This window comes from Scomber japonicus, chromosome 4 (genome assembly GCF_027409825.1).
Source record: "Scomber japonicus isolate fScoJap1 chromosome 4, fScoJap1.pri, whole genome shotgun sequence".
Lineage (NCBI taxonomy): Eukaryota > Metazoa > Chordata > Actinopteri > Scombriformes > Scombridae > Scomber > Scomber japonicus.
In genome coordinates, this window is record NC_070581.1 from 15,843,537 (window position 1) to 15,858,004 (window position 14,468).

Consider the following 14,468-nt stretch of genomic DNA (forward strand, 5'->3'; position numbering starts at 1 on the left):
CACCCACTACAACTTCAATAATAAAGATAAAGTAGAAATATCACCTTTCTGACGATGTTAACAACACTGAATGTGTATAAGCTTTGTCGATGTAGAATTTATAGTAGACCTGTTGTATTGGATTGCATAGGTGTACTAATAAAGTGGCCAGTCTGTGTTAGTTTTAGTCTTGCAATGTCAAAAAATAGACTGACTTTTACTCTCAAAGAGAAAATGAATGATTTGTTTTGGGTGTTTACCTGGCATGTTTACCTGTAGTCTTAACTTGGCAATAAGAGTAACCTGCACACAGTAATCATTTTTATTCTAAGATACAATTTCAACTCAAGCCTCATGTAAAAAATACACTTTAGACGGTCAGACAGTCGGTAAGAGCTGCTGTCCTGACATTTTGGGGCTTCTAGGAACTAGAGCTCTGCTGGGCGTTTTTAGCAGAGGTTCCCTCCCTCTAACTCTCACTTCAAATCCAGAGAGAAAAAACCTTCAGTGCTCTGCGCAAAGGAACAGAGACGCAGCGATGGAGTTTTCCTCTGTGTTTGTCTCCGCTGTTTTGGTCTGTGTTGTCAGTGCTGGGATCCCTCATGATGGAATACACTGGACATACACAGGTAGGGGGTTTGATTTCAGATATTCATGTAATATTCTTTTGAAAATATATATTTTGTTGTAATTTTAAACACCAAAATCCAAACTAGATTGAATTGAAAGGTGTCTCAAGCGTAAAACTTGCTTGGCAACCTATCCAATGCATACTTGTTCAGGTAAAAATAAAATACACTTTTCCCCCAGTTATTTAAAATATATTTTTTAACTATTATAATTATTATTCACCCGAGTAAATTGGCTGCTGGTTTCTGTGGTGACCAGAATACCCCTGTCAACCGTTGTCAGACAACATCAGAAACACATATAGCTGTAGTAAATAACTAGTTATAGAGTTAGTACTATGATGAAAGAAGGAACAGCGGCAACAATATAACTACAGTTGGGCGTCTCCTGTGTGTACCTGTGACTTCATCCTCCACGAACATTTCATCTCAGGGGCATTTTAATTGGCTTTAAGAGGCTTAGATCACACTTAATAGTTGAATTTACAATGTGATAATAGTTTTGGTCCTTCATTTTCTCCATACAGAGGGAGCGTTGGATCAGATGCACTGGCCAACCAAGTACCCTTCATGTGGCGGTAAGAAGCAGTCCCCAATCGACATCCAGCGGCGCAATGTGAGACACAACCCCGATATGTTGCAGCTGGAGCTCAAGGGATATGATGCCCAGAGAGGGAATTTCCTCATGTCCAATAACGGACACTCCGGTAAGAGAAGCCAGCAAGATGATGAAAAATGTGTACATTACTCAACAATAACATAAACTTACTGTTTGTGTTAAAAGACCACTCCACTGTTAATGCCAAACTGTGTTACTGCTCACTATTTCCAAGTGTAACATTGAAAAAGAGTGAAAAAGTGTTGTTTCTGCTTTTCAGGCAGACATTAGTTTTCACTTATTTCTGTCTGATGTAAAACTCAGATTTTCTGAACGTTCTTGAGTTGCATAATCCATCACAGTCAACTATTAGTCTGCTCATTTTTTCTTAAAAGTTTCATCACTGCTGCATGACTGATTTGCTCTGAAAAGTCTGCACAACATATAACATAAGTTTGACCAAAATTAACTAAAATGACAGAATTAACTAAATGAACAGACTTTATATTTACTTTGGTAAAACTGACATTTCAAGATGTTTAATGTTCCTGTTATCTGGACATTTGAATGTGTTTTAAACACTCAACTATTTGACTATCTTTTTGTTTTTATCAGTTCAAATCGACCTGCCTCCCACTATGATCATCAGCAAGGGACTCCCAGGAAAGTACACAGCTGTCCAGATGCACTTGCACTGGGGCGGATGGGACCTGGAGGCCAGTGGAGCAGAGCACACCATCGATGGCATCCGTTACATGGCAGAGGTTGACCAAAAAAAATAATTTGTTAAATTTGAAACAAAAATTTGCATTAACAAAAAAAAAGACAGGATTGAAACCAACTAAGCTGATGCACAATTGTTTTGATGATTTAATATACAATGTAAACATCTTTACATTGAAACCTGTATTTAAACATTTTCTACGGATCTGTGAAGCTATCAGATGATGTGAAGTGAACATGAGTTGCAAGAAAACTTCTGTAGTGCAGTACAACAAATTAGCATAACAGAAAAACAGAATATACGTAATCCTTTGGTTGCATTTGGTTCCAGTTAATTGGGAAATCAGAATTACTTTTCTAATCTGAAAACCACTCTGCATATTCCTCTGTGACTCAAGACGCCTACATGCAAATAAACACGCCAGAGGTGTTTGTTCACTTCTTTGTTTTCTGTTAATAAATCTCTTTGCTGCTGTTGAACCAGCCTTAATTTGTTTGTCCTTTGTGTTCAAATCTGAACACAATTTAAATGTGTATTCTTTGATGTTAAGTGAGTTTTCCATTTGAAAAGAAGATCTTTAGGTGTAATTTGACATTTAATGTTATGTATTTCCACCTTGTCTTTCAGCTCCATGTTGTCCATTACAATTCCGACAAGTACGCAAGCTTCACTGAAGCCAGAGATAAGCCAGATGGGCTGGCAGTACTTGCCTTTTTCTATGATGTAAGTAAGCACACTAACTCTTCTGTTCCCTCTCCTCCGTGATCTGCTTTGTCCAAGTTGTTCATTACAGGACGGCAATATCATTCCAGATATATGACCCTCTGTTCTGCTGTAGAAACTTTACAAAACTGCACAATGACAAAATGCCCTTTGAAGTGAACCGTACTTTGTTTTGGTCATCCTGGTGAGTAAAAGTCCCCATTGAGAGTTGCCTTCTGACATTTTGAATGAGCTCTTGTTTCCAGAGGAATGCTCAGCAGTGAGAGGTCATCGCTGCAGCAACACCACGGCTGGCATTTGCTGTGATATCAGAGCAGTGTGGCTCAGGCTGAGAGTCAGGGGTGATTCAGACAAACCCATTAAGAGACAAATGATTCAGACCCCTTGGCATGGTTTAAAGGATAATTATGGTCTATTGCAACCTGAGTCTTATTTTCATAGTTTTGACCATCAGTAATAAATGAGGGCATTGGTGACTTAAAGGTTAAAGAAGAGACCTTGTGAACAGAAGGGCATTTCAATCCCCCAGACCAGCAGAATGATTCTGGAAGGGGAAAGTGGAAAGCAACACCCTCACTCTTTACCACACTGAGGTGCTCTTGAGCAAAGCTCTAGTGGAACTGCTCAGTGGCCAGCTGCACAGACTGTAGTTGTACAGAACAGTTTTCTAGTGTGAATATGTAACTATGTGAATGTGATATGGGTGTTTCTAAAAAAGAGATAATTGCACTTGAATGAAACTTCCCCCTGAATAAATAAAGGTGAAAACTCCCATAGTATTCATTAAACTAAGCTCTGAGATCTGGGAGTCAGACAGGGCAAGACACATGAAACACAAGCAGTCAGACAAACATACAGGGTTTAAATAAACTTCCAGGTTAGCCAAATTTATTAGGAAGATAAATTTAATATGAAACTGTAATTTTCTCTGAAATGAGGAATTACTATACTACTGTGTACGCACATTTTTGGTTTCACTTCTATATACAGTGGTTTTCCACTTAAAGTGGTTTAGGTAATCTGGCTGAACTTTTAGCTCATTTACATCCTGTTTCTATTGTTTTGTTTCTTGCTTCATCTGATTTTGTTGTAGTGATGTCACCGTTTTCCCAGACGATGAGTATGTAGTTTGTTATGATAACTGATTAAACAAACTTAAATGCCAAGTTGCAAAACAGAAATAATTCTTGACTTCTGTAACTCTCTTATCACCTGTCTCAGCAACACATCCCTGGATTGTTTACAGGTGGTCCAAAATGCTGCTACTAAACTCTTGTCCTCCAAAAGGTCTCATGTAACCTCATGTGACATCGATTCTGAGTCCAATTCAAAGTTCTTGTGATCAGCTATAGAGCCCGGCATGGGCACGTGCCTACATTAGAGATGTACTGCAGCCCTATGTCACCAGAAGATCTCTAAGGACTTTTTATTAGGGTCTGTTGGTTGTTCCTGGATGTTGGCTCAAAACTAAAGGATACTGTGCATTTGAGGTTATGGCTCCTAAACTGTGGCCACAGTGGAAACCTTTAAAAAGCAGCTCAAGACCTATTTGTTCAGTCTTGCTTTCTTTATTTACTATTATTGTTCTTTATTGTCTTTTATGTCTGCATGTATGGTTATGCTTTATTTCCTCTGTAGAGCACTTTGTGATGTCTCTGCTCTCAAAAGGTGCTTTCTAAATGGATTTACTTATCCTACTTATTTACCTAAACTCGGAGTAGGTTTGACACAGTTTTGATATTTTCAGGACGGGCATTTTGAGAACACCTACTACAGTGATTTCATCTCCACCCTGGACAAAATCAAGTATGCAGGTGAGGCATTGTTGGACAATGATGGAATTAACTGACCTAAAGTTTGAGTCTCTTGTGACTTGTGAGTCTCTGTTTTACTGCAACCATGACAGGTCAGTCCATGAACATATCAAACATCGACGTGCGCTCCATGCTCCCTGAGAACCTCAACCATTTCTTCAGGTACCAGGGCTCCCTCACTACCCCACCCTGCTACGAGAGCATCCTGTGGACTGTGTTTGATACGCCCATCACTCTCTCACATAATCAGGTACAGCAGACAGGAAGGCAATGTACCATAATGAAGAACACTTGAAATAAAAAAAGCTGTTAAAATGGTAAATCGTGAAATTTTTGAGTGATACATAGACAATCAAATCAATTGAAGAAAACAGGATAATTTTGGTGGTGTATTACAAGTTTTTCTTCATCTCTGTTATGTTCAGATCAGGAAACTGGAGAGTACTCTGATGGATATTTACAACAGAACCCTATGGAATGACTACCGCATCGCCCAGCCTCTCAACGACCGTGTGGTGGAGTCTTCTTTCCTGCCACGCCTTGGGAAAGGAAGTGTGTGGCTTTCTGTGACATTCTGATTACACAACATAGCAACGTAATTTATTTCCTGAATTCTCATCATTTGCTTTCGCTTTATATTTTTTCAGCATTTTGTCGACAAGATGAGATTGAATCCAAGCTCTTGAAGATCGAGGGTCTGATAACATCTCTTGGAAAGAACATGCATTCAGGTGATTTAGCTCTTAGTCATAAAAAAAACTGCTACAGATAGTGAAAATGTGCTCATATTTACTCTGCTGTGTTGTCTTTGTTTTATTCACTTTAGGTGGGGTGCTCAACCACAGGCCCAGATACGGTGAGTGCCTTTTTTCCAATCTGATTTGTGGTTTGCAACTGTGGATGATGAAAAAGTAGATGGATATGTCTCGCTTTGCAGGCTGATTCTAATTGTTTTGTCATACTTAGAGCATCGCGGTTTGTTCCCCTTGGTGCTCGACTTCCATGAGAGGAATTCTGGCAGCTACGCCTTGGCCCGCCTCAGCCACCCCATGGACCTCGATGCCTTCACTGTCTGCATGCACGTCCAACCTCATGTAGAGGGGGTCCACACTGTCATGTCCTACTCCAGCAATGGCAATGATAACGAACTGATGATTTCCATCACTGAGGACAGAACTGGCAGAGAAGTTGGACTCTGGATTGGCAATGAGTTCGTCAACCTGCCGCACAACTTCAGGACCCAGGACTGGGCCAACTACTGCATCACCTGGTCGTCCCACACCGGCGGCGCAGAGTTGTGGATCAATGGCATGGTAGGCGAGCAGCGGTACTTGAAGAGCGGTTACACAATCAGCCCCAGTGGTGTGTTCATCCTGGGCAGAGACCAGGATGGGTTACTGGGCATCTCCAATGCAGACGCCTTTGTTGGTAAGATGACAGATGTCAACCTGTGGGACTACGTGCTGACCACAGCAGATATCCGGGACCAGATGTCATGTGAGAGGAATGGCACCACAGTGGGAAATGTGCTCAGCTGGGGAACCACCAAGCTGAGCCTGTATGGAGGGGTGCAGCTGGACAGTCAGTACAGATGCCCCTGAAAAGGCTCAGCTGCTTCTGTTTTTTATGAGCTTTAACATGCTGCAATAAACCAAAAATTTTAATGTCTGATGGTGGGAATTTGGAAAGTGTATCGTTATGTAATGAAGGATAAAAATGTCTTTCTGACACCTGTGATAATATTCAATGCAAACTATATGTCAAAGCCATGTATTGTCTTCATATCTTTGCATAATCAATAAAGGCTTACGAGTGACTTGTTGGTTTGTTTAATGACTTGTTTACACCTCTGTAAGGTTGTATTTAATGACAACACCAATACACAGTAAGATATTAGATTTTTTCCAGCAGGCACATACAAATTATAAAAACGGGATTGCACAAAGATTACTAGTATAATAAAAAAAATTAAATCACTTCCAGTCCATTACAACTACCCCCGGAGTGAAGACTTCCTCTCGTCTGAATGGTCTCATTTGTCTTCAAAAGGCTGTGACCTTCACTGCATCCTTCAGGGTTTCTGTGCTCTCTTTCAGTGGCTGATCCCCATCTCTCAGCTTGATTTCCACTTTATTCCTCTTGGCGAACATCTGGCTGATCTCCAGGAACGTTTTGCTCTTGGTCTCAGGAACCACCAGCCAGATGTAGATAAGTGTTGCCAGGCAGATGAAGGAAAAAATAATAAAGCTGTAGGATCCCAGGCCTCTCTGGGGGGAGATAAGGAACAGAGATATGTGATCAACATGTCCTCAAGATGACCAGCAGGTGCTGTAAATGTATTACCCAGAAACAGACTGGGACATAAACAGCAGCAAAACTGAACTGAATGCAAATTGAGTGGAATACTCTTTTTTGGCTTCTTTCACTAAAACACATTCTTCCCTTGTTTGCTTTTTGGTTTAAAGATAAAACATGGGAGAGGAGGTAAACATGAGAAGTGCATCATGTTTATGTTTATCTAGATGAAACTTTGTGTCAGAGAAAAACATGGCTTCCAACAAACAGGGACTGAAGAAAAGAAGATTCTCAGATTGGAGAGTAAGTCCCGATCTCATTTACAAAGATGATGTAAAATTAAAAAATACTATTGTTTGTCAAGTGTTGTCAAAGTGTGCAACCTGAGGAGCTGAAAGGCTACATAGGGAGTTGGAAAATAACTCCTTATACACACTTCCGGCACACACAGACCAACATAACCATTTGTTTGGAGTTTCTGGTGAATGTAAGTCCAATACTAGTTCTTGTTGTAGCTCTCTTTTGGTGTCCACCATCTCTGGAGGAAAATGTGTGGCTATACATCTGCTAAATGGTCTTCTATTTGGTACGGAGCAAGTAGTGTACAGCTGGTTTATCAGAGCACCTTTTTTGCTGAAAACATCAACCTGCTTTGGCTGGAAACAGCCTGGAGATGAGAGACTGACCAAAAACAGAGAAGTTTGGTTATTAATAGTATTTCTAGTTTGCATAGAACTTGGACTGGTTTCTGTCCAGTTTGCATTCCCTATTCAGTATTTTCTACTTCCGTTTTTCTATTGTGTACTATGAATCTAAAGATACATTGTTTTTCAATGTTTGTTTGTTTGTTTTGTTTTAAAGAATTACTGATGATTTAGTGGTTTAGGGTGATTGTGATTTGTATCCTTCTTTATAAGTTGTGGCAATATAAAGAAGCTGTGTCATATTGTGAGTTTGATACCTGGTAAAGGTGACAAATATGCTGCATTTTCAGTAAACTTGAAACTTACTGGCTGTTTGAGAATTGAAACTTTCTTTTTTGGCTTATATTAAATGTTTGTCTGCAAATATAAAGAAAGACACACAGAACATATTGAAGTAACATAATACAATACAGATGGGTGTTTAATTAAAGGAAAAAACAATACAAAGTGTCTTAGTAAGGTGTTAGCCCACCACGTGCTGCCAGAAAAGCTTCAATACTGCTCTACATTGATTTTACAGTCTCTGAACTCTACTGGAGGGATGAACACGATTCTTCCACAAGATATTCTCTCATGTGGTGTTTTGATGATGGTGGTGGAGAATGCTGTCTAAAGTGTTTGTCCTATATCTCCCATATTGTGAGATTTAAATATTGAGACATTGGGAGTGTTCAACGGGGTTGAAATTTGGTGACTGTGAGGGCCATAGCACATGATTCACATCATTGTGACCCTTCACTCGAAGGGGACAAGTAGACCCAAACCATGCCAGCAAAATGCCCCCACAGCATCACAGAGACACTTGACCCCTTGTTATATGGGTTCCACCGTCCATTCCTGTAATTCGTCACCCGTCTGTATATAACAGTGCTTTGGATGGTGATGCAATTTACCTTCTTGTTTACTCTAAAAAAAACACACACATCTGTAATCAATTACATAGAAAATAAACTTTTCCACTACCAGTGTAAAACCTTTTAAAAATGTTGCAACTGACCTCTAGAAAGGGGAAGACCAGGCCAACAGTGAAGTTGGAGAGCCAGTGCACGGAACCTGCGACCATGAAGGCAGCAGGCCTGGCCGACTGCCTGAACATCTCAGTGGTCACCACATACGGGATGGGACCTGTAGAGCACACGTGTGGTCAACCTCAACCACAACCAAAACATTTCAGACGCATCATCACTCTTCAGGGTCACAGTGCTGCTCACGTCTCAAACAACTGCAAATTAGTGAGCGCAAATGTACAACATATATCATTACATGTCTGGTCACATCCAAACAACACTTCAGCTAATGGAGCACCCTGTTGTAATCAGTGGTTGTCAGACTCACTGGGTCCTATGGCATGTCCGATGACGTAGATGATGACACAGGCAATGCTGACATAAGGCATCCACGTCACACTGTCCTGTCAACACAAGCCAGCAGCTACTGTTATGATTACCTGATGCTTTAAAACAGGAATAAACATGTTACTAACACTCCTTAATCACTGCCTTATGGTCTTGTGGATCACTAATGTGATTACTAGTGCCTATTTTCTATCTTATTCTTTAATTTGTAAATTGCTGAAAACATCTGTGCTGTTAAAAGTGATGCAGGTCTGAAAACATGGATCCAGGTGAAATTACAGGATTGCTGGATGGGAAAACTGACTTTGTGGTCAAGTCTGATGGTCAGTGCTCCTCATAGTGGATGACTCTGTTTCCAGGTCTCAAATTTCTCATGAACCCAGCAAATAGAGGCATACAGTCATCATTTTGTCCTCAAGACCATGTTAGGAGCTTCATATGTACAGTACACTGTTAGTGAAGTGATTTGTTACTTAGTGACATATTTTCTGTTGTTTTGTCTTTATACTCCAGTTTACTGAATTTGTAATGAAACAGTGATGATGATGTTAAAGTGCTGACTTTCGGCTTTAAATGTTTTTTCTGCAAGTTGCTTTTCTCAGTGACATTTCAGAGCATGCCATTCCCTCCTTGTCCTGTAGTAGTCCTCAGTGTGTTCCCGCCTTTCACCATCACCTGACCTCAACCTTTTTATTAACCCTTGTCTGCCTTGCTGGTCTCAGTTGCCTGTTGCAGACCCCTGCCTTGGGCTCATTAATTTAACTTCTCTGACTGTAGGTCATGCTTTCGAGTCCAAACCATGTGATATTGAGCTGTTACACCCCCCCCCCAAAAAATGTAAATAGTAATCCAGGCATAGACAAATACCAGTGATAAAATGTTATTCAATATTTTAGAACCTGGACACATCAGCATGACGTGTTTGAGGTGGATCCTAATCATATTGGGTGAACACTTTTGGATTCATGCAAGTCTTGCAGCCAGACAATCATACAAAACATGCAGCGCAGACAAGGCAATCATGATTTAATGGCAGAATGTCAGTCAGCTCATCTCTGTCCAACTGGACAGGTTGGTCTGAAGATGACACTGAAGGTGAAAATCAGATGAAAGAAGCAAGCAGTGAAAATGGCTGCAGTACTGGTGTTGAAGAGCATCACCAAGGGAAAATATAACTTGCCAGCTGATCTCTGTAGGTCACAACCATTAGGTTGTAGATTTCAACCATATATGGTTGCTTTTTCCCCCAACACTGTTCACCAGATGTGGAAGTGATTATCTTTAAATTCAAAAAGCTAAAAGTCAGCACTTTCACATCATAGTCATGGTTAAATTTCCAAGCTATTTACAGTATTGATCCATAATCTATTGTTAAAAATAAACAGACATGTAATAAATCTTTCTCTCAAATCCCCTGAGTCTCAGTCTTCACAAAAAATCTCATGACCTCATGCTTGAGACACTTTCACATACAGCAACAAATTATTATTCTATGATAGACCACTAGAGAGCAGCAGAATAACATGCAGAGAGTGTGAGATACACCAGGGGTTTTCAGAGCTTGAGACTGTGGGCATCCTCTCAGAAAAAGTTTGGATAAAGTACCTTCTCAATGCCATCCCCATCCCTTCACCCTTAAGTTTAGTTGCTTAATATTGCTTGGACTCCTGGATATCTATGATGATCATGATTATTGTATTTGAACCCATACAATTACATACTCAATAATTGCTAATATTGTTGTTTGACATACTTCACACTACATGGAATACATAAAAAACACATGAAAAAGGTCTGTCTGAAGATAATGATTAGTCTTCAACTCTCGGAAAAAGGATTACTGTATCTCTGAACTATCTCTTTAAACCAAATCACACAATTTAGGCTATTGTGCATGATCTCCTTTTGATAATTCTGTAATATTTTTTCACTATCATTCACTGAGCCTCCACTGAAATTGCTTTGGACTGTTTTCTTACTCTACCTGGAAGTTGAGAGCGACAGTGAGCAGCACACAGGCTGCACAGCAGATCCCAAAACCACAGAGGAGGAGCAGCCGCCGTCCTGAGGCCTCCACAATGAAGACCTGCAGTAACAAATTCCCTGTTAATAACGATTCTTCCCTTGAGATGTGATCAAACAATAGACCTCATTCTCTCCTCAGATATTCACTCATAGAGATTTTCAAATGTTTAATAAGGTGTACCTACAGCAGCTATTGTCATGAAGACATTCACTGCACCTGTTCCCACAGTCACATACTGGATGTCATTGTGCTTGACTCCTGCACTGGCATATATGCTGTCTGCATAATAGTAAATCTGGATGAGAGAAATACTTTATAGTTAAGAACTGGACACAAAAAATATGGCATCTCTGCTTGAACAGAACAAGGTGCTGTTTAAACTCTGATGTGGTGTTGTATGTGAAACAGTGTGTATTGGTGGTCAGGGACAAGGACAACTGGATGGGCACACCTCACCGCGTTGACCCCTGACAGCTGCTGGCCCATGTTCAGAATGATGATGGAGATCAGCTGCCAGCGAAGGGAGCGCTGAGACAGCAGGGAGAGCACAGAGAGGCGGCCCTCGGCCCTCTCCGACTGGTGTTCCAGATGCATCTCTGACAGCTCTCCATCCACATCACCCCAGCCTCGCAGACGCTGTAATGCTAGGGGAGGCAGAACATAAAGCCTTATATGCCATAATATACAGTGCATACTCCTACTGTACTAGCCTCTCCCTTTGGCTCTTGGTAATGTTATGTCATTTTTGTGTTATCTCACCTTTCTTTGCTGTCTTCTCATCTCCCTTCTGGATGAGAGTGTACCTAGGACTCTCTGGGAAGAAGGGTAGCAGCAGGAGCTCTATCAAGGCAGGGATACCGGTCAAACCCAGCATGAGGGTCCAGCCTGAACAGACAGTGAACAGAGACACCTCTTGTAATCAATCTCATCTAACCAATAAAGGTTGTCAAATATTTGCCAGAATCCAGTACGTCAGTCAGGACCTGTGCTGTTTCCCAGTATGTGTCTGATGCCCAGCACTTGAGCACTGAGGATGCCAATGGTGATGAAGAGCTGCGGTACGATGCCTATCGCTCCTCTCAGGTTCTTAGGAGAGAGTTCACCCAGATACATGGGCACCACATTGGATGACAGACCTGCAGGAAAGGGGCAGAAAATTTAAGATACATTTAAATCACATCTTATCAATCTCAGTTACTTGAACAGATGAACATATCTGACCTGCACAGATGCCCACTATAAACCTGGCCACAATGATGATCTCATAGGAATGGGCAATCTCGCTGACTCCCATCATCACAGCCGGGACGATGGAGAAGATGTTGTTGAAGAGGAGGGTACCCTTCCTGTTGCAGGTGTCAATGCATTTAAAATCATAGCAAACAAACACAGTGCAGTTTTTTTACTGAGTCTAATAAATGTGACATACCCACTCTTAGAAGGGGCAGGGTTAGGGTTAGGGTTACCTTCCTAGTTTGTTTACCAGCGGGGCCACCATCAGAGAGCCAAAGAAGCCTCCCAGAGGGTACATGGACACAGTCAGAGACCACAGTAGAGTCAGGAAGTTATCCTCCATTGGTCTGCTGTAACGCTCCAGGTAGGTGTCATTATAAAACTGCTGCATGAACTGAAAAGAGCAGGACAATAGTGATCATTTCAGTGGCACCGTCCTCAGTGTCACTGTATGTTAATGTAAAGCTTTTGTTTCTTGTCTAGGGTTACCGGTGTTGGAGAGTTGACCACAGCCACATTATATCCATACTGGAAGGATGAACCAAATGCAGATACGAGTGTTGCCAGTGCCAGGACTGCTGTTAATCTCTGCCAGGAACATCAGTGCACTACGTGAATCCTCTTTTTACAACTCAAAGATCATCCATCAGGATTACACTATTTGTACACAGATGAAACAACACTTGAAATGTGATGAAGGTGATTATCACACCTGGTGTTCAACTCACCCCTCTCCGCTCCACAGGCTTTTCCCATTCCTGATTCTCCGCCATGGCTGAGTTTGGACTTGTCACTTTCAGCGATAATAACCGTGCACTTTGTTATTACTGCAACACTGCATCCTGCTCGCCCTTTGGACGGGAGATCAGAGAGCGTAGCAGTGGTTTACAGCTCGGCTTTGTTTATCTTTTTGATGTTGCTGACTCTTGGATTCAAAAAGTTTTGTTTGCAATGCACTAAAGACATTAAATATGGCCCTGGGCAGATTGTTAATGTGACATTATTTTACTGCACTGCAACTAAATTGACTCAATTGATGAGCTGCATGGTTGTCAATATATGTTGTAAAGTTAACTTATTATTGCACATCCACCTGCAGGCTGGCTTACATGAAGGTTTTTATTACAGAATGACAACAAGACAAGAGTGATGCCGAAGTCATCAAAGAGTTCAGTGTTGATCCTCGTGCAATTTTAAGGATGTATCTGTTTTCACAAAGAAGACAATTTGTATCACACTGATTACTGAACAGACTCATTTTCTGTTTCAGCACCAAAGATACAAATCTTGTTTTAATGTTAGCTTCGTCTTCAGTTTGACATGTGCTGTCACACTGCTAATCTCAACTAAAGCTTTGTCAATATGACAGCACTGATTGCTCTTGAAGCTGGATGCAATTTTTTTTTAGAGATGACTCAAAGCAAAAAAAAAGGCTATATATCTAACAGAAAATGCTGAAAGGAAAAGCTTAGTTAGAATTCAATTAACACAAGTTTTGATTTTTCTCTCAAGTCAAGACCCAACAGATGTTCTCAGCAGGTTATGTAACAGGTGGTGTCTGATGTTGTGTGACATATTTTGATGAAGAGCTCTGGATCAGGATATCTGTGGAGACGATCTCAGTTTTTTCTTACAACATAAGTAAATAACAAAATCCTACCATCAAGTGATGTTTAACTTGAGCTCTTCTCCCATGGAGTAAACAACAGAGGCAACATGTTAAAACACAGAAAACACACCTGACGACTGAAATAATTTAGAAAAAAAGAGTCCTTGATCATTTGAACTGCGTAACTTGAGCTCCTGCACAAATTCAATATCAGAATACTGCACAATAAGTTTAAACTGATACATTTATAATGTTTATTTAATTTAACATAAACACCACAATGTTTGCATGCAAAACTTTCAAGTGCCAGAAACCAGAAACTCAAAGGTTTTTTTACCCGCATGTCCCTTTAGGGGCTCCATAGAAATGTCTCAATCAACGTTTATAAAAAAAGAAGCAAAAACTGAATATGTAAATAAGATGTCTTTAACCCAGTTGAATACACAGAGTGGAGTTATAGTGAAAACACAGCTGACAGTGATGGATTTGGCTGAAATTAACTTATTCAGAAGAATGAAACCTGGTGACATTTGGTCCAAATGATGGAGCAGGATCAGGATTTGAGGATCCCTCATCAGGAAAATGCACTCAAGGTTACATTGTAATAAACATCTTTTTCCCTTTTTGCACATTCTGTCACCCACAATATGTTTGAAAAGTATGTGACTATATTATACAAATATACATAAAAACACGATATCTCATAGGAAAGCATCAACATTGAATTCAGACTTACTAGTCAATAGGATAACATTAATAATCAGGGACAGACATTAGTG

General features: G+C 40.6%; 3 protein-coding genes across 4 annotated transcripts in view; 1 reads left to right on the forward strand and 2 right to left on the reverse strand.

Moving 5' to 3' along the window:
• Positions 1-14,468, reverse strand: part of eno1a (enolase 1a, (alpha)) — a 48,827-nt gene that overhangs the window by 16,219 nt on the left and 18,140 nt on the right. The gene's annotated exons all lie outside the window — the stretch shown is intronic.
• On the forward strand, positions 508-6,127 carry ca6 (carbonic anhydrase VI). The gene is made up of 10 exons (XM_053317197.1): positions 508-608; positions 1,136-1,315; positions 1,822-1,970; positions 2,558-2,653; positions 4,401-4,467; positions 4,560-4,717; positions 4,893-5,019; positions 5,115-5,198; positions 5,294-5,323; positions 5,434-6,127. The coding sequence occupies exons 1-10, from the start codon at positions 518-520 to the stop codon at positions 6,066-6,068; spliced, it is 1,617 nt and encodes a 538-aa protein (XP_053173172.1). The 5' UTR covers positions 508-517; the 3' UTR covers positions 6,069-6,127.
• On the reverse strand, positions 6,281-12,926 carry slc2a1a (solute carrier family 2 member 1a). Of its 2 annotated transcripts, none has more exons than XM_053317199.1 (12): positions 12,809-12,926; positions 12,570-12,668; positions 12,314-12,474; positions 12,069-12,193; positions 11,831-11,983; positions 11,607-11,732; positions 11,304-11,491; positions 11,032-11,142; positions 10,806-10,907; positions 8,802-8,877; positions 8,464-8,591; positions 6,281-6,734 (listed from the first exon to the last, which is right to left on the reverse strand). In XM_053317199.1, the coding sequence occupies exons 1-12, from the start codon at positions 12,851-12,853 to the stop codon at positions 6,510-6,512; spliced, it is 1,539 nt and encodes a 512-aa protein (XP_053173174.1). In that variant the 5' UTR covers positions 12,854-12,926; the 3' UTR covers positions 6,281-6,509. The 2 variants fall into 2 exon arrangements, with proteins under 2 accessions (XP_053173174.1, XP_053173175.1); XM_053317200.1 differs by having other exon boundaries at positions 12,793-12,872.